The 20598-nt window shown below is 31.9% G+C and overlaps 1 protein-coding gene across 1 annotated transcript; it reads right to left on the minus strand.

Moving 5' to 3' along the window:
- Positions 1 to 297: 297 nt before the first annotated feature.
- Positions 298 to 19549, minus strand: th (tyrosine hydroxylase). The gene is made up of 13 exons (NM_131149.1): positions 19466 to 19549; positions 17909 to 18112; positions 14782 to 14956; positions 11440 to 11528; positions 11223 to 11290; positions 10658 to 10708; positions 10425 to 10570; positions 8833 to 8968; positions 5366 to 5435; positions 4895 to 4951; positions 4726 to 4821; positions 2682 to 2815; positions 298 to 457 (listed from the first exon to the last, which is right to left on the minus strand). The coding sequence occupies exons 1-13, from the start codon at positions 19547 to 19549 to the stop codon at positions 298 to 300; spliced, it is 1470 nt and encodes a 489-aa protein (NP_571224.1).
- Positions 19550 to 20598: the final 1049 nt, after the last annotated feature.

Here is a 20598-nt window from a genome sequence, read left to right on the forward strand (position 1 = left end):
ATTTTAAATTTTGATCATATATGACTTAAAAAAAAAAATAAAAAAAGTTCATTCAGAAATAAAAGTCTCTCTCTGTCTCTCTCTTTCTCTATCTCTATTATCATATTCTACTGTAATGTGAGTTTGAGTGGTGAACTTTCATTTTTGGATACATTATTTAACGCTGAAGGTTTAAAGTTTTTCATTCAGTATTTTAGAAGCAACAATGTCTATAGCAGCAGATGTACAGTAGACATAGAAGCACAGCATAACAATGAGACCGTCACACATGAAGCATAGAGGAATGATTAAGCAGAATTAAGCCAACACATTCAGGGCATCTGTGAGAATCTTCAGTTCATCTTTTATGGTCTCCAGGCCTTTCTGGATCTTCAGTGGGTTGTCCAGCACTTCTATGCTGTCCGTGTACGGATCGAACCGCACAGAAAACGGTCGCTTGATGCGGGTCACATATGTTCTGTAAATAATAATTAACAAATAAAAAACATTTAAGAAATAAAAATGTGATTAGTCAATTCATGCTGTTTTAAGGGATATGTCTTTAAAAAAAGTTAATTGCATTTTTTTAAAAGCTAGTTCAAAAAAATGATAGTTGACATACTGTGAAAACTTCAGAAAGTTTTATCTCATTATCGCATCTTTTTGCTTTGTGATTTTAAAACTATTTTTAATAAGAATAAAATCTATATTTTTTATTATTGTTATTATCGCTGATATTATTATTATAATTGTGGTTGTTGTTGTGTTGGTTGTTGCAATGTTATTGTACATTTCCAAATGCATGCAATAGGTTGTTTTCACATGACGTCATTGTTGACGCACAAAATTCAGATGGAGCCTCCATCTGAATTTATTTGTGTATGGAGGGCAGAAAGTGATTCTTCTACATTGGAATTGCTATCATAACATCAAAATGTTTATGTTTTGTGTTCTTTATAATTGTTTAAATTGATCAAAATAAGAAATGCTGAACAACTTTTATAGACTTCCAAACGTTTTTAGGTAGTTTAGGTAAGACATCTTGGACAATCAAGATTTATTTTTCACATTATTGTTTATTAGACTAGATTAGCAGGGATTTGATATTAGTAAGACTGTTTGGTTTTGATTGTTTCTTTGCTTTAGCGCCACCCATAGCCAGTCTTTCTAATTTATGTTTTGTTTTGGTTGTGAATTGTAAATATTGTAAATAGCTCACTCACTGCTTCACTTATCACCACCTGTAATAAATCACTTTATTTGCACAGCAATTCTTGTATGTGGTCATTACTTTGAGTACAATTTTCTTTGAGCGTTTATTTGAACAAAATCTTCGGTCAAGTGTGCAACCCCACTCCCCTAGACTACCCAGGGGTTGTTACACTCATAAAGGGGAGAAAGTAAAAAAAAAACTGTGTAAACGGAAGAAAAGGCAGCAGGTAATAAAAGTTCTTTTAATACATCCATGTGTACAAGCTTTTTTGAACATAAAAGTTTATAAACAGGCCTAGCTATGTGTATAAATATGTTAATGGATTATATAAAAATCAGAAGCAAGCACCACCACACTTATACAATATCCAGGAGAATATAAATAGCGTACTACGCCATGTAATCGCTGTAAGGAAATCTCCATCTTGTTTTGCAATAATCCAAGTCTTTACTGCGTTTCGGCGGAATAAACATGTGTAACATGAACATCAAGATGCGCAGCAGTGGTGAATGTTATTTGTTGATGGTAAGTTCATCGACAGAACAAAAAAGAAATGCAACCCTTGCGACAAAATTAGACAATTATTATTGTGGACCACTTTTCCCCCTAACATAAATAAATAATGAATATTGTAGACTATCCGTCCACGCTTTTGTGTGCTTTCATTTGTTATTTACTGATGCCTGGAAGATATCCGCATGGGGATTATAATCAACATTTTTTTAAACCACATAGTAAAGCGCATAATGTGTACAACTTTTTGTTAATGAATGCTACAGATTACTGTAGCATAGTAAACTGATAAACTGTAATAAATACTGTAACGTTAGTGTAAACTGGTGCATTATGATTAAAGCATAGAAAACTGAAGCCAATAGAATAATTTATTACAACAGTTGTGTTGTACCGCAGCAACAATATAATTACTACGACAGTTTAATTCAAGTTATTAACTATAATATGCTTCCAAACACTATAAAGTTAGTATTCACTATAGTATTTTTCAAGTAACATAATTATGTACTGCTTTGATTACAGACAAATATATTTTAGTTCAGTAGAAAAACACGACCCTCTTCATGATATAAGAATTATGCTCATGTGGTTATTTTCTAATTGTGTCTCCTTTTATGGCATTAATCGCAAAAATACGGACTGACTTCACCAGAACCACATGATTAAAAACAACCAATAAAGTATGTGTGTGTTGTTTTATTATATATATATATATATATATATATATATATATATATATATATATATATATATATATATATATATATATATATATATATATATATAATACACTTTTGTATACACTTTTGTATTAATTTTTTATTATTTTTCAGGTTTTTTTACAAACAACATAAAACTGCTTAGAATTTATTTTTAGGCTGTCGCTTTTTACTTTATCACCTTTTATCTTATGAGTAACTGTTAAAATGAAATATTAAACCTGCATCAATATATTATACTAAATGCCGCTCACCTTAGTTTCTCAGTAGCGTCCACAAAGCTTTCTGACACAAAATAGACAGGTTGGTAAGTCTGGTCTTGGTATGGCTGAACAGCAACAATATCTGGGTCAAATTCTCGTCTCTCTGGCTCATCTGAAAGAGAATGCTGAAAAAATGGGATAAAAAGATAAATATCAGCTTGCTTTGTTATAATAATAACAGTAAGAATTTTCACCACACTATATTGTCAGTTCATACAATTTACGTTGTAGATTACATTCGTCTTCTTAATATTAAATTTATTTTTACATTAATTACCAATAGAGCAAAAACAGAACATTTAGCCTTCGTCAAGGTGGAATTAAATTATTAAATTATTCCATCCACTATAATTAGCTGTATTTTTGTTTCGAGAATAGAAAGTTGTTATTCATCCTTTCATCATTCTGGCTTGAGGAAATGATTGAAAGAAACACTTGTTTTTTTATTTTATTTTATTTTTTATTTATTTGTTTTATAGTTTTGTTTTGTTTTGTTTTGTTTTGTTTTGTTTTGTTTTGTTTTGCTTTTGTCTTGTTTTGTCATTGTCTCTTGAGAACAGTATGACATGTCATCTAATACTCGATTTCTGTTCATTATTTCATAATTTCATGAATTGATTATATTATAAAATGCACTAAAATAATTCAATAAATTAGTCCTACAGTAAATTCTATAATAATGGTTTAATCCTTTCTTTCTCAGAAAACCAAACAGATGCATTTATTTTAGTTAAATAAGTTGTTAGATGTAAGTTGTTAAGACATATATTTATTTAGATATTAAATATAATTTTATGTTATTTTATATATTTTTATATAATTATGTTAAGCCTATATACAGACTCTGCCTATTTTTATTCTTAATTTTTTATGTTTTGGTTTAGATTATGATGAATTTACACTACAATTTTTTTTATTATTATTATTTATTACTGACTTTAAATAGTCTTCAGATTTTATAAAATATATTTTTTGTTCTTCTATTTAATTAGTAGGTCATGCCATAAAGTATATATGTAGTCAATATATATGCATGATTGTGTTCAGTATATATATATATATATATATATATATATATATATATATATATATATATATATATATATATATATATATATATATATATATATATATATAATTTGTTTTTTCGAACAAGCAATGCGTTCCCTTTAAAAAACTTTCCTCAAAATACACACAGCAAAATAAATGTTTTTCTTAGTTTTTTTATAGTCCAAATATCTAAATATTCATTGGGTTTAGGGATGGGGTTTTGTGCCACACCTCCTTTTCAAAATCAAACATTTTCATAAGACTGAACTCATACGGATTGGTAAGGATTAGCCACTAAACTGACAAAACGTAAAATAGTTATTTCCTTGTGAGATCAGGCTGGATTGACAGATTATTTTGCTTGTTTCAAGGAAAAACTCACTTAATTTTAATATTATTTCTACAACTAAATTTTGTACTTGTCTAGACGCATCTTGATTTAAGAGTTTTTAGATATTTGGACTAAATATTTGGACTAAAGCACTTTATTATTATTTTTATTATTTTTTTATTATTATTGATTTCATTTTAAATGATCATTTTGACAAATAGCTAGTTATTGGAAAATACAGAAAGCCCTCCTTTTAAACAATGGTTACAATAATTGTCTCACTGTTTTCATTATAAAAATTTATGCAAATAGTTAAGATAAAAACTGAAAAGTTTTTCAAAATATAAAAACCCTTTGTAGGATTTCTAAAAAAAAGTGATAAAAATCTTTTGTCTATATAACTTCTATCTTGCGTCACCTTCTATTAATATGCCATTGTTTTAATGCATATTTATATTGTATGTGTATGTACATGGATTTATTTCTTACATACTTTTATTATTATTTATTTTAATAATGTTGTATGTTTCGTTTTCTTTTGTACATGTTAAAGTTCCTAAAAAAATTATGAAGACATGCAGTATTTAAAAAAAAAGATCATTTTGAGATTCAGTCATTTATACAAGGGTAAACAAATGACTTAAGGCCACCTACCACCAGCTCTCCATAGGATGACAGCAGTCCTGCTCCATACGCTTTAATCACCCCTCCCTGTTTACACAGTCCAAACTCCACAGTGAACCAGTACATCTGCAACACATACAGTAGTTAGTTTACATGTAAAATACTGAGTTTCATAAGCTTTGAGATGATTTATACTTACTGTCGATAGCTTCTCAATATCTTCATCAGAAGCTCCAAGAGATGCCAAACCAATACTCTGAAAGAACAGAGATTGAAGGACATAAATTAAAGATTGAATATGCACTTAATAAAAAGAAATGAAGGTAACACTTTACAATTAGGTTCATTAGTTTATGCATTTACTAACCTGAACTAATCATGAACAACACATGTACAGCATTTATTAATCGTAATTGAACATTTACTAATGTTTTATTACCATCCAAGTCAATGCTTGTTAACATTAGTTAATGCACCATGAGTTAACATGAACTAACAATGAACAACTTTATTTTCATTTACTAACATTAAATAACATGAACAAATACAGTAGTAAATGTATTGTTCATTGTTTGTTTATGTTAGTAAATGCATTAATTAACATTAACTAATGAACCTTATTGTAAAGTGTGACCGAATGAAAATATGCATTTAATGCTGATGCCTTTACCTGAGAAAACTGTGCAAATGTTCGATCAGACAATATCGGTACATGGCCGAGGAGTTCATGGACGCAATCCCTTAGAAGGGAAACAAAATAATAGTGATTATGAGTGCAAGAGTATTCATAAACTAATTAATTGTGGATGTTTTTAAACCATACACCAGCTATTGTTGTAAATTACACAGTATTTTAAAATGGCATTATGAAAAAGACTGCATATTTTAGATTTTACATATGCAATACTTTAAATGCACTTACAGCAAGATAAATGCCACTGTAAATTTAAATACAGTATTTTTGCAGTAATCGACTCACAGTAAGTTACTGTATGAATTGCTGCCAACAAATTGCTGTAGATTTTACAAGAAATTATTAAGTGTTTAAATACACTATATACAGTTTATAAACACTTTATAAAAACATATGTGCTTTTGTAATTACAGTAAGGATTGTTAGGTAGGGTTTAAATTGGTTCTTTGCTTATAAATGTACATACATTTTATGTTTATTTGTTTTTAAACAACAGCACTTGCAGATAATAATTTCAACAAAACGTGAATTAAAGTGAGTACGTTTTCACTTGCAGTTGTAAGGAAATTTTACTCTAAAGAACATTTTAAATGATTTTTGTAAATTACAATTGATACAGTTATATCATACTTAAAGGAAGAACGCAAATTTGTATCTGTTCACAGACATAAACTGTAAATGCTTTTTGTAAATTACACATTGATTAACTGTAATATGAACTGTATTTTAATGTAGGACAGTTATACAGTATGTTACTTTATTTTAAAGTTGCATTATAAAATATTTTACAGTAAAGATACACAACACTTTAAATGCATGTACAGCAAAAGAAATGGTGCTCTAAAACAGTAAATTCAGTATTTTTGCTGTAATTGATTAATGGTATGATATTGTATTGGTTAAACTGCAGCCAGTAAGTTACTGTAGATTCTACAAGAAGTTGTTAACAGTGTAGCCCACTAAAGCACCATAGTGTTTTATTCAAGATTACATTTAAATGTAAAATACTGTGAATTGAAATACAAGTCAAACAAACTTCTTTAAAATATTTTTTTATGATACCATGAATTCTTTTGAATAAATTAAAATGTTTTTTAAAATGTCCTGCTGTCAAGATTATTTTCTGTTTTGGTTTAGAGCACAACACCAATGTACAAAAAAATGGAAGAGAGTATGTTTTAAGTATAGGCAAAAGCAATTGCAAAAATGTCCTATTTCGTGTGGATCAGTCGAAATTGAATTTACACAAAAATACAGTATTATTTAAACTAGTTAATGCTAGTAAAAAATATTTTATTGTTTGTGCCAGTCCTGGAGTTGGCAATGTAACTTTGTAAAAGAAACAATTTGTACCTGCACATACACATTTCGTCACCTTAGAATTATGAGGTTTCATCTGCATTCTAAATGATTTTGAGATATTGAGCTTCAAAGTTTTAGCATTCCATATACAGTAACAAACAATGTGTAACAGTTCTCTTTCATACATTAACATGACAGAGACCCTAAGGATTCTCTAAATGTAAATTATCAAAGTTCTCTTACATTTGCAAATTGGATTTAAAAAAAAACCACGATAAATGCAAATAGGACCTTCTAATTCAAAAAAGTCATTTTTTAATAATAATTATAAGGTTCTATCTGGAAGATCATTCAATGAAGCATTACTTTTCAAGAAATACAATCAAAAATATATAAGTTTGATATATAAGTTGGTGTTGAACAATATGTTGATTTGTTCAATTTTTGCTTTCTATTACATTTATTTCATATTTTAGGATGAATATTTTTTTTCTAGTTTAAATTAAGCATACAAGGCTGTGGTAAATATTTTTATTCAGTGCAGATGTTAATTTTATCTAATTAAAATGGTAATATTTATAAACGTTATGCTTTATAGGAATTATTGAATTATATTTATTGAATTATTTGCCAAATGAATTAAATAAAGTATTTGCCCTTCAAGGCTTAATATTAAATTTAAAGACTTTAAAAGAAACAGACTATGACTGAATGAGTTTAATAAACACTGAAAAGTGTTTCACTGACAATATGTTAACAAATAAATATATTTCACATTTAATATATACATTTTTTAATATTCATCTCTTTTTCAACAATGTAAAATTTAACATTTCATTATTATATAGCCGACTGATTTTGTGTGATTTTGTCTTTCTGGTGTTTCCCGCTGTCAATGGAGCAGTCTGGCAAAATGACAAAGAAAGCTGATCCTGATTGGTCCTTGTGCGTGCATTAAAAATGCTGATTGGCTCACAGAAAAAACCTTATAGAACCAAGCTAGAGTTCGACTTTGTAGATCGGTTTTGTTTTTTTAAATAAAAAGTTTTTCAAATATAAGCAACTTATAAAAAACAGCCCATAAGATAAATAGGTTGTCATTTAATAAGAATATGAGAATACCTTAATTTTGACAAAAATGTCAGATAGAGCCTTAGAATTCTAAGGTGATGATTTGTGTACATTTAAACCTCCCCTGTATTATGGTATTACTGTGATGGTTATTTACTCGTCATCCCTTTAGATAAACAATGTAAAACTGATGCATTACTTCACATATAACAAATGCAAATTCTTTAAAGTAGTTTATTAAAGCTGGAATGATCAATGCCTTGCAAATCGATAAATGGTTCAGCATTGATTCTTAGATTTCCCAAATGCATTACAATTCTCTCTAATTGAGATTAGTTTTGAGCAACAATTGCCACAGTGTGCTTTTACAAACAGCCGTATTACATCCGATTCACACGAGGCTTCAGCGTCAACGCTTGACAGAGGGCGTGTCTGCAGTTGGGGCTGACGCAATTGTCATAGCAGCATCAGCCAATGAAACAAGTCTGCTAACGGCTACTGCCTGAGCTGGGGAATTTGCATCAAGCGATCTGATTGGCGGACGCTTTCGTTTTTGAAATTTTAAGAAATTCCCACTTTCTGCAACGAGCAACGACCATGAAGAAGCCACCATTCAGTTCGGCAACACTTGACGTCACCCATTCAAAGTGAAATAATCATTATGGAGTTAGCAAAGGTTTAAGTGAATACAAGAATTGATAGTAAGCTATTTATATACATTTTGTGGCTTAAAAGCTGAGGAACGTGTACATTTGACCATTTGCAGAACGTCTTAGCCGCTGTGTAAAACATATGCCAGAGTAGTTGGCAGTTCATTCCACTGTGGCAAGTGAAAGGGAGGAAAGGAATTTTTTTTCTAATAAGCATTTGTTTTAATTATGCAGTACTTTTTAACAAGGATTACAATTTTGTTTTTGTTTTATTTGATTTTTGTACAGCACCTTTCATTTTATTTGACCTTTTTAGCAGGTTTGGATGAGTGCACCAAGCCTACGCCTTGATATAAATCAATGCTTAATAAACAGGAAGTGTCTTGATAAATGTGAAATATGTGACAGGAAGTCTCTTACGGTTCAGGGGAGTGCATGGGGGAGGAAGCGTGCCGTATGTACTGTGTGCACTGGAACACACGAAAAGCCAGGCTGGCCAAAAAATCGCGTGCTGAGAGCAAACCTGCCACTGGCCTCAACTGAAATCCTGTGCGTTCTTTATCCATGAAAAAAGATCAAACAGAGAGAGAGAGAGAGAGAGAGAGATTGGTCTGTCATTCTGTCATTCTTACTGGTTGTCACATTTCAATGTCATCCTGGTTGTTTGCTATGACAATAGTATTTAGGTGTTTGAAGTATCTGCTACTGCATTGTTACAGTAAGTTGTTTCTAGGGTTTCTGGTGGTTGCTAGAATATTCATGGTAATTTTGATGAGCTGTGTTGATGCCTGGGTTTTCAGAGGGATTTGCTATGCCATAGTAGGGGTTACAGTTGAAATAAGAATTATTGAACCCCCTTTGATTTTTTTTTTCTTCTTTAAATATTTGCCAAATGATGTTTAACAGAGCAAAGAATTTTTCACAGTATGTCTGATAATGATTTTTCTTTTGGAGAAAGTCTTATTTGTTTTATTTTGGCTAGAATAAAAGCAGTTTTTAATTTTTTAAACATCATTTTAAAGTCAAAATTATTAGCCCCTTTAAGCTAATTATTTTTTAATAGTTTACAGAACAAACCATCATTATACAATAGCTTGCCTAATTACCCTAACCTGCCTAATTAACTTAATTAACCTAGTTAAGCCTTTAAATGTCACTTTATAGAAGTGTATAGAAGTGTCTTGAAAAATATCTAGTAAAATATTATTTACTGTCATCATGACAAAGATAAAATAAATCAGTTATTAGAAATTAGTTATTAAAAATATTATGTTTAGAAATGTTTTGAAAAAATCTTCTCTCCATTAAACAGAAATTGGGGAAAAAATAAACAGGGGGCTAATAATACAGGGGGGTAATAATTTTGACTTAGTAGTCTACAATTTGCTCATTCCCAATGATGGTTGGGTTTGGTAATAGCCCTCTAGAACCGAATCGTGTTTCAGACTGTTGAATGATTTTTTTCTGGTATACACTGATTGGCATGATGCCAATATGCATTTACAATGGTATGCAACATCATAGGGGTGGACAAATGCATATTTATATAATCTCTTGTTTTAATTAATGTTATTATTTAAGATACAGATTAGAACAAACTATTTCTCACTATTAAGAGGGCTGACCTCCCATACATGTTGTTTTGATGTCCTTCAGAGTGAGAGCAAGAATTAATTAGGGCGGTCAATCCCCCAAAACCCATGTAATTTACACTCTGCCCACACCCCTAAACCTCACTACCATCAAAGTCATGTCACCAATGTAAGCTCCCAGGTTCTTGCCTCACTCTAAGCAGTATTCAATTAAGCCTAAAGTGTTAACAAACTAACAAGGATGCAATATTGTGAGCAAAGTTTGAAAGAAATCTAAAAAAAAAAAAAAGTAACTATTTCTGGTTTCTTTCAATCTTACTGGAAAGTCTGAAGACCTATTTATGGAATCAACACAATTTGTTCTAATATACAGTTATGTATTTGTGCTGTTTTCTGGCTGTGCTATAATCTGATTGGTACCTTTTAAGAAGCAGGACACATCCTCCAGCTGAGGGATGTTATCTGGGCTGTAGCCGCAATGTTTCTCCAGTAACCGGAAAGCCTCTAAATGTTCACTGCAGGCGTGGGTCGTGTACAGATCTCGGAGGGTGGAGTAGACCTCCCGCCTGCACACATTTGGTTGCAATAAAGACATGATATGAGAATATCTGCCTGTGTTTATCTATTTTGTTGCTTATTTCAACACAACACACCATGTTCCGATTTCTTCCTCTGTATAGTCCACTCTAGGAATTGGTTCTCCACTAAAAACAAACCAAAAAACAAACAGGGTTCAATCAAATAAACGTGCCCTCATGTGCTGAAGCAAACACACCATGCTAATGTTGTGTCCCAGCAGGCACACAACATCATAAGACGGTAATATTAGGTTAGATTTAGGTAATGACGTCAGGTGACCAAATTAAATTTCTAGCCAACGTCCAAGGAAAACGTTATTTTGACGTCCAATAACGTCGTCAAATTACGTTGATATTTGGTTGATTTTAGGTTATGTTAAAAAGTTACCAAATGTCTGATAGGTGTCATAGCGGTAACGTCCACGCAATGTCAAGATGTAACATGACTAGACGTTGATATTTGGTTAATTTAGGTTGATTTTAAGTTGGACATTGGAAATTAACGTCTGCCTGACATTGGGTTCTGACGTCAACATGATTTTCATTTTCAAACAAAATCCAATGTCCCCACAACGTTAGGGTACAACGCTAATATGACATCATGTTGACATCCTGTGCAAGCAGGGTCGTTGCAACACACTGTCTGTATTTGAAGGCAATGTCTCCGATCATCTTCCGTCGTTTTCTGTAAACAGGGTCAGTAAATCCCTGCAAAAGAAATCAAAAATAACTGTGTTTGTTATGCAAAACAAGTTTACAGTATGTTTAGATTATGTTTGGAACATACTTTTTGCATTTAGTTATTTTAATATATTTTCTTTTTTTATTTTATTAGAAATTAATAATCCAGCACTTACTGGGTGATCCTGATCCAGATCCGGATCATATTTGGTGACAAGATGATGGCATTTATCAAGCTCAGCTATTTTTCTGGGAAACCAATGAACTGGGAGGGAAAAGTACAAAAAAAAAGTTATTTTCACAATAATTATTGCTTCAAAGCAATAAATGGTGCACATTGTTACATTACATTTAAGGTAATAAGTGTCACAATCACCAGCGATCTTAACTCGATCTTAACTCGATCTTAACTAAGATCGCTGGAGAACATTCACATTTACATGGACTACATCCCTGCCTCCCTATGGAGTACAAGTTCCAGTCATGCAACACACACACACACACACAGACACCTGCTCCAAGTCTCCATACGCTTATTTCATTTTAAACAACATTTTAAAACACAAAAGCGAGGTTGCTGTGGGAACAAACCCAGAGTTATGGAATTTGGTTACTTTCGCTTCACTGATAAGATATAGGCCCAATCCCAATTCTATTTTTGTACCCCTACTCCTTCCCTGCCCCCCTTCCCACTGGCCCTTAAAACCGAGTGTGAAGGGGAAGGGCTGCAAAATTTACCCCTGAGAACTGGGACAGCATTACAACACCTGCACTTGTCATCATATGTCATTGCAATCTCTTGCCTTTATATAAGATCAGACGATCGCGACTGTTGTAGTTACTCCAGTTGTGTTATTTTTTTTTTACTATTTGGAAATCACTGAAGGCATATATTATGTTATTATAAGGATCTAAGGTGACAATAAGATCATAATACTGAGCATTTAACACAGTGGCCATATTCATCTATTTAAACACACCAAAAACAACATTAACATTATAGAAAACACTGTAAAAAGTCCATTCCCAGCCACTAGACTTATCTGACAGGGGATTCGAGTGTCATCGAGTGTCAGAATGTTGTAGGACTGCTGTACAGGAGTTAGGATTATGGATTATAGATCGCGAAATTTACCGATTTTTATTTTAGCGTTTTTTTTTTTTGTTTGTTTGTTTTGTGTTTTTTTAAGCATAATGGTTTTTAATAACATTTTTAAAAACTGATTTATTTTATCTTTGCCATGATGTGACAGTACATAATATTTTACAAGATATTTTTCAAGACACTAGTATTTAGTTTAATGTGCAATTTAAATGCTTAACTACACACACACACACAAAAAAAAAACTCCTACTTGAAAAAAGTTTAAAATACTTTTTTTGTTGTTGTTGGTTTGGCAAAAATCAGTAAAAATCTCTGTACAACTACATTTAACACCTTTACTTGACCTACATCAAAATTCTCTTCATTAGAAGGCACCTATAGTAAAAAATCTACTTGTCATGCTGTTTGAACAGACATTTGTGTAGGTATAGTGTATAGACTGTCATATTGGGGTGATATAAACACACCCAGTGCTTTTTTTCAATTTAATACCATAAAATCGGTGGACCAATTGGAGCGGTTTATAGATCAACTTGACGTAGAAATGCGGTCCTCCCGCCCACCAATTATTGATTGACAGGAGCACATTACCATATCCTCAGTTTGTTGTTTCACGTCCGCCATTTTCAGCGTGTGAGTCAAAGCGATGTCACCAAAGCAACACCCTTGCACTATTTTTGGATGTAAGGCTCACTGGGCTTAACACAAGAGCCTTCATCGTCTTCATCTTCATCTTCTCGTCTTCGTCTTCCACTAGCTCTAAACACGCAGTGACTGCATCGTATTGAGATTCGGGCTGATCCACCGAGTCTTTCCGCACTCTCTCCAAAAACATTTCATTGATCTCAGCTGGCGGATCAACATTCACCACATGATGGTTCTCATCTGCGACATTGTTTGTAACTTTAGGTGGGTTTTCAAACCTGTGTACTTATCATTGCGTCTTTCTTAAACTTCAGCCGTTTGCATTTCCAGCGGTCACAGAAGCTCCCTGTCATCTCAACTAGGTGTGGCTGTAAAGAGCGAGTGCATTGCCTCGCGTTGTCCCTCCATTGGAAATAATGAACTTGCCTTAGTTATAGCCTCAGTCAAAGTAAGTCAGTGTGCGTGGTTATTAGTCTTGGTGTACAAGCTCGGAACTTTAAACTAGCACATAGTTGGCTTTGTTCAGTGGCCGCAGTTTTGTTCTGTGCAGAAACACAGTGTTGAGAAGTCTTTAATATTAATTAACCGTGATAAAGTAAATGACTGCTAATAGGGAAACCGGTTAATCGTTACCGATCTGAGCTTGGGTCATACATGTATGGTTGAATGCTGGTCCTCTCACTCATGTTGCTTCTCTCTGTCTGCCTGTCTGTTGCCATACACAAAGCGGGGGAGCTCTTGGCTCTGCCCCCTTGTAAAATGGGCAGAAAGTAATTTTCAGGTGAAGCAGCACACTCCTAAAACAGTGAGCTGTGTACATCCCCCCCCCCCCCCCCAATGATACTTTTTAATACATTATAATTAAAAAAAACCTAAATTGTGCTTTGAACAAACCTAAACTGGCACACTCAAAGGTACCGTAATATTAATATTAAATCTTTAAAAAGGGGTAAAATAGGTGCCCTTTAAGAAAAAAAATGGCAACACTTTATTTTCATGGTCCATTTGAGCATTAGTAGACTGTTTAATATCTTTTGATTCTGCTCCTTCAACAGACATTTAACTGACTATAAGAAACTTTGCAAGTACATGTCAATTTACACTTACCCTAACCCCAGCATAACAGGCTACTTTTAATCAATTAAGAATTAGTTGGCATGTAGATGCAATGTAACAAACGGATCATCAAAATAAAAATAAAGCGTGACCAAAAATTTTGTTTTGTGAGCAAAACTTTGCAAGTTTTCCCCAAAAAGCTTCTGCCAACTTGTTGCTTTAAGCTGAGTTAATCTCAGACCTCCTCACTTGAAAAAATAGAGGTTGCAGTATTTCTAACCCTAACAACAACAACAAAAATAATAGTAACACTGTTAATAACATTAATTTCATTATTATTAACAACAACAACAAAAAACACAACAGCAATGATGCTGACATCATTTGAAATTATTATTCATTTGCAATATATCATATTTACCTAGTTTATTCTACAAAAAGAAATGCTTATCACATGTTGACTGTTCATTTGAATTTAACTGTTGCGTATGTGGCGATTCATTCCGCTGTGGTACTCCCTGATTAATAAAGGGACTAAGCTGAAAAGAAAATGAATGAATGTAATGTATATATGGAAGTTTTTCCTAACAAATTTGAAATGACATTTCAAATACCTGTGCATAGTTAACCTGCAGTCATAAAATGCAGTGTCCAACAACCAAGCACAACAGAAAATCAAAAACAAAGCAAGGTCACAGGTTAACAGACTTACATTTGACCTCCTTTGTGGTTTTGACATCCTCTGCACTTCTCTTCAAAGAGCTGACCAGCGTGCTAACATCCGACAGGTGCACTTCACACTGAACATAATATTCTAGGTCCTCCAAGCCATCCTTTGGTTTTCGGCTGGGTCTGGTTTCAAGATGGTGGATTTTGGCCTCAAATGTCTGTGGTGTTCAATTGATATAATAAAATAAATATTATGAAAATAGTGCTCAAAATTAATGTAATATCTTAAAATATAATTTAATGCTTATTAATACATAACAAGATTTAACATCAAACACAATCAAAATATATTTAACCCTTGTGCACTGTTAAAGGTTTAAAAAAATCCACTCCACAATCACATTTTACATTGAAAATACAACATTTTGTGCATTTTTTTCATCAAATCAGTGACATAATTTATGAATTTGGCAATTAAAGAGTTAAAATCATGTACTTTTTTAAACAATTAAGTAGTTTTGATCAGTACTGAGGTTGATTAACAGATTTATGCCAAATAAATTAAGATAAAAATATCTTATGCATTTTTACAGCAGTTTAATTCAGTGGATGTTTTCATCCCTAACATAACAAATAGGTAGTAAATTCTTACAGAGTGTAAAAAAACTCAAAGCATTGTCCCAAAGTGAAGAAGTGCCATCTAAAAATTTCCTTTAAAATTAGCATTTTTTTCAGCCTACTATGAATTAAATGCAACGAAAATAACCTATTCTTTAGGAACTACACACCGCAATCAGAGAAAATTTTTATTTTAGATGAAAATTTCACACTGCACTTAGAGGTTTTTGCATCTAAACTCTTCAAATGTAAAAGTTTAAATACAGATATTGTTTTTGTTTTATACTCCATATACAGAAAACAGATATATTTTTCATATACTCTGTATATTTTAGATTATATTTAAATTAAAGAGGTAGAATTTAGCATTCAGGCATATTTAGAAAATACAAATACAGACAGTAACTTGGGCAATGTATACTGGCCATAGACAAACAAGGCTAAAAAAAACAGCTGCACTGAAATAACTGATTCATTGGATTTACTAATTTTTTGAAGATAGGTGGTTGCAAGCATTTTATATGTGCTAAATTTAAACAAGCAAAGTTGAACATCACTAAATTTAATTTAGTGAAACTGTTTCAGAAACTGTTTACAACCACTGAACTTTAAAAAATGTAAAAAGTGTTAAAGAAAAATATTAAAGTGTGCATGTCAAAAATGTAGACTGTGGATTTTGTTGTCACTTAAAGTAAGTGTATACAAAGAGAAATCTATACCTAAGTATAATTGAAGAATTACGTTTATGTCATGAATTTGGAACATGAATAAGCTCTCTCTCTCTCTCTCTCTCTCTCTCTCTCTCTCTCTGTCTCTCTCTCACTCTCTCTCTCACACTAATATATATATATATATATATATATATATATATATATATATATATATATATATATATATATATATATATATATATATATATAGAAGATTGGGGGATTAGGGTAATTAGGCAAGTTATTGTATAATCATGGTTTGTTTTGTGGACTACTGAAAAAATATATAGTTTAAATGGGTTAATATTATCTACTTAAATTTTTTTTTATTATTATTATTATTAAAAACTGCTTTTATTCTAGCTGAAATAAAACAAATAAGACTTTCTCCAGAAGAAAAAAACATTATTAGACACAGTAAAAATTTCCTTGCTCTGTTAAACATAATTTGGGAAATTAAAAAATAAAAATAAAAATAAAATGGGGGCTAATACTTCTGACTTCGACTATATATATATATATATATGGAAAAAAAAAACAGAATTTATCCCATACAAAAGCTCTTTTGTTATATTTTGACCACTAACCATCATAAATATTAAAAATAACCCAGGGAAAATGTTTTTAAGACCAAGTGAAATCCTGTTTGTTGTCGCTTCAGAGTGACTTCAGCTAATCAGTTTTGGCCATGCAGTGCATACAATACGACATCCAGCTGTGCAAGAAAACATACAATCTAATGAAGTGAAGTAACCTTTTGCTACTGTATTGTTTTTAAATAGGGAAAACGTTTTACAAGTAAATCTTGGAACAAAAAATAACCAATGAAAAGCTGCGCAGCACCAAAAACGACTGATAATAAGATTAGTTCGAATACTATTTTGGCTGTTGTTACTATCAATTAATTTTTAAATGTTCTTTCTTTGGTTAGGATGGCCATCCAACAATACATTTTAGCAAAATAGTGCTAAAAATGTCAAGAAAATGCAACATTTTATTTTCATAATTATATAGCAACCTAAATGAAGCCTATAACAGCAAAAAGGTCCAACTTTTGAGAAAAACAGGACTACCCCTTTGACCTTGCTGGCTACAGGCCTGTTATAAACATATATTCTTGACCTAAATAACGTCTTAATGCAAGTTGGCCATCACTTTTTTGCTAACTCAATCATTTACGTACAGTTGAAGTCAGAATTATTAGTCTCTATTTGAATTTTTTTCTCTTTTTTAGATACTTCCCAAATTATGTTTAACAAGACAAGAAAACTTTCACAGTATGTCTGATTATATTTCTTCTTCTGGATTTGTTTTATTTCGGCTAGAATAAAAGCAGATATTATTTTTTTAAACATATTTTTTAGGACAAAATTATTAGCCAATTTAAGCAATTTTTTTTCATTAGTCAACAGAACAAACCATTGTTATACAATAACTTGCCTAATTACCCTAACCTGCCTATAGCCTATTTGACCTAGTGAAGCTTTTAAATGCCACTTTAGCTGTAAAGAAGTGTCTTGAAAATATCTGGTAAAATATTATGTACCGTCATCATGGCAAAGACAAAATAAATCAATTATTGTAAATGAGTTGTTATATGTTTAGAAATGTGTTGAAAAAAAATCTTCTCTCCGTTAAACAAAAATTGAGGAAAAAAAAACACGGGGTCTAATAATTCAGGGAGGCTAAAAAATTTTACTTCAACTGTGTGTCAAAGACCAAATACCTTTAAAAAATAATTGACAAACTAAATAATACAGAAATAAACTTCAACCTAAATTTATCGCGTCAGAAAGTGCTGTCTTTTTTTTAATGAAATTAAAAAACATTATGTTAGCCTACCTCGAAAACCTTCAAGGTGCGGGACAGCGCAGGGCTTTTAGAGCACCTGAGAGTGAAGAAGAGGCTGATCAATGCTTTTCCATCGCTCTCCTCAAACACGATCTGCTCGCTCAGTCCTGCAGCCTCCGCCGCCGCGGCCGCCGCCTCGCGCTCCTTACGCGCATCCTCGATCAAACTCTGCCGCCTCCCAACAAACTTCTGAGACTGTCGAAAGAGAAAACCACAAATTACATCAAAAGACACATTTTTTAATCAGTTTTTTTTTTCAAAAGCATCTAAACTGGGAATAATAATGTAGTCCCGCTTACCTTGTGGACATCAGATGGAGGTGATTTACATCTCCAAAAGCGCATAAGAACTTCAATGCAGTCTATGTAAACCTGTCGTATAGCTCAGATTTAATAATTTGCTCTTAATAAAAATACTTCTCTATATTGGGCTTTTTATAGCGTTGTCGACTGACGGCTGAACGCTGTGCGAAAATCTTAATGGAGATTCCGTTTACGCACAGCAAAATCAGTTGGGGTAGAGGTGTTTCTAAAATGATGATCCATACAAAATATTCATTGAACACATTATTTGACTAAATTAATTGCATTAAAACATTGCATATTAAACTAATGCTGTAAGTGACAGCAGCAAACAAAGGCTGGACGAGATCATTTATTTCCATGTATTGTAATGTATAATTTTATTGAGTGTCTTAAGTTTATTTATTATTTTTATTACAATGTTATGTTTTTATAACAATATTCTATGATAAAATTATACTAAATAAATTGCATTGTATTATATACGTAATCAATGACAAATTAAGACACTCAAAAAATGATACAATAAATTGCAACAAGGAAATATACACTACTATTTGTGAAGTTACAAGGTTAATCTATAATTTTATTGATTAGATAGATAGATAGATAGATAGATAGATAGATAGATAGATAGATAGATAGATAGATAGATAGATAGATAGATAGATAGATAGATGGATGGATGGATGGATGGATGGATGGATGGATGGATGGATGGATGGATGGATGGATGGATGGATGGATGGATGGATGGATGGATGGAGGGATGGATGGATGGATGGATGGATGGATAGATAGATAGATAGATAGATAGATAGATAGATAGATAGATAGATAGATAGATAGATAGATAGATAGATAGATAGATAGATAGATAGATAGATAGATAGATAGATAGATAGATAGATGATAGATAGATAGAGGAACCGAATTCAGTCTCTAGAATTCAAGATCATTAAGTTTTAAAATGAGGCGTTAAGGATCAAGGGATCAAATATTTGCCGAATTTGCGTATATTTGTGGATTGATCAGTTAATTCTTACTTCGTAAACTATTTAAATGTCAAAACTCTAAATAATTAGTAACTACGCTTTTACGCATCTCCATGAGTAAAATATTCTCCATGTTATTATCAATGTAAGCAGCGAAATTGACGTGAAAGAAATGTTAAATTAATGTTTCTCTCTATTCATTTTGTAATTCTAAACATGTTGAAGTGGACAATGTAGTCAAAAATTCCTACCGTAATAGAATCTGAGCGCTCGAGTTCAGACGCAGCTCTCCGGATGCTCTTTGTGGAAGATGTGGAGCTGCTTGAATTCGGCATGTTCAGATGGCGCGCGCGCGGAACAGATGGAACTATATTGTGGTCTCTTGGGAGCGCTGGACACTTACTTTCATGCAGCCTTATTTCCCCCTTATTTATAGAGATCGTTTCTCTTGACTGACGTCAAACCGACCCCCTCCTTCTCCGTCATTGAACATCTTGAAGCCCCTCGCAACGCATTCGTTCATAATTTGATTCTGACTTTGCTGCGTAACCGTCTGTTTACATTTCCAATGCGCGCGTCTCTCTAAACTATTCTCATTTGTCACGTATTAGTTTATGAATGAACAGCCTGCACTGTTGAAAGTGACAACGATCAATAATTTAAACAACTTTTCCTTCATTAAATCTCTTTTGCTGATATATATGTATTTGATGTAATTAGAATTGTCATATTAATTTCCAATTCAACTAAATTTCCCAAAAATTACAACATTAACCCAAATCAGTGTTTTTTTTATTCAAGATGAATCAAATTAACCTAATGAGTATTTTGAACTTAAATTACAATAAACTGCATCACAACAGCTTTTATAACTTAAAAATAGATTAGAAGCATGGTTAACTTTACTTATTTACTGACATATGATTGATTAACTTTACTGATTATATATTTTACAGTGAAGGCAAATTAAAATAAATCAAAGAGTCATTTGAATGTTTCAAATGACATTTGTGAAAATCATTGTCAAAATATTATTGAAATTATGATACTTTTTTTATTCTGACCTGCTTATTAATTTCTATAAGTGAATAAGTAACCATACAGTGTTTTATTTCATTTTAAGCAATTAAAAAGTTCTTGCAATCAAGTAGGCAAAGAATAATGGCAAAGTATAAAGATCTAAAATTAAAATTACACTATATTTTAAAACCCCGCCGTCACTTTTAAATAGCCAATTTTAACATGTCATGAAATGATTCTTGTGTTAAAAGACAAGATTAATGTTATGATTTGTTTCTGTTTGTTGTAAATAAACCAATGCTTGCATGAATAACATTTTAGAGAATGTCTTCTTTAAATTATGGTTGAAGGGTATGATATAAAC

Source organism: Danio rerio, chromosome 25, assembly GCF_049306965.1.
Source record: "Danio rerio strain Tuebingen ecotype United States chromosome 25, GRCz12tu, whole genome shotgun sequence".
Lineage (NCBI taxonomy): Eukaryota > Metazoa > Chordata > Actinopteri > Cypriniformes > Danionidae > Danio > Danio rerio.

Excerpts from the sequence above, each read along its gene's own strand:
- th (NM_131149.1), bottom strand. The coding sequence starts at position 19,549 with ATGCCGAATTCAAGCAGCTCCACATCTTCCACAAAGAGCATCCGGAGA. Across the intron at positions 11,529-14,781 it reads AACCACAAAGGAGGTCAAAT|TTCATTGGTTTCCCAGAAAA; the intron begins GTAAGTCTGTTA and ends TTTCCCTCCCAG. Across the intron at positions 8,969-10,424 it reads TGTGTCCTGCTTCTTAAAAG|AACGCACAGGATTTCAGTTG; the intron begins GTACCAATCAGA and ends TCATGGATAAAG.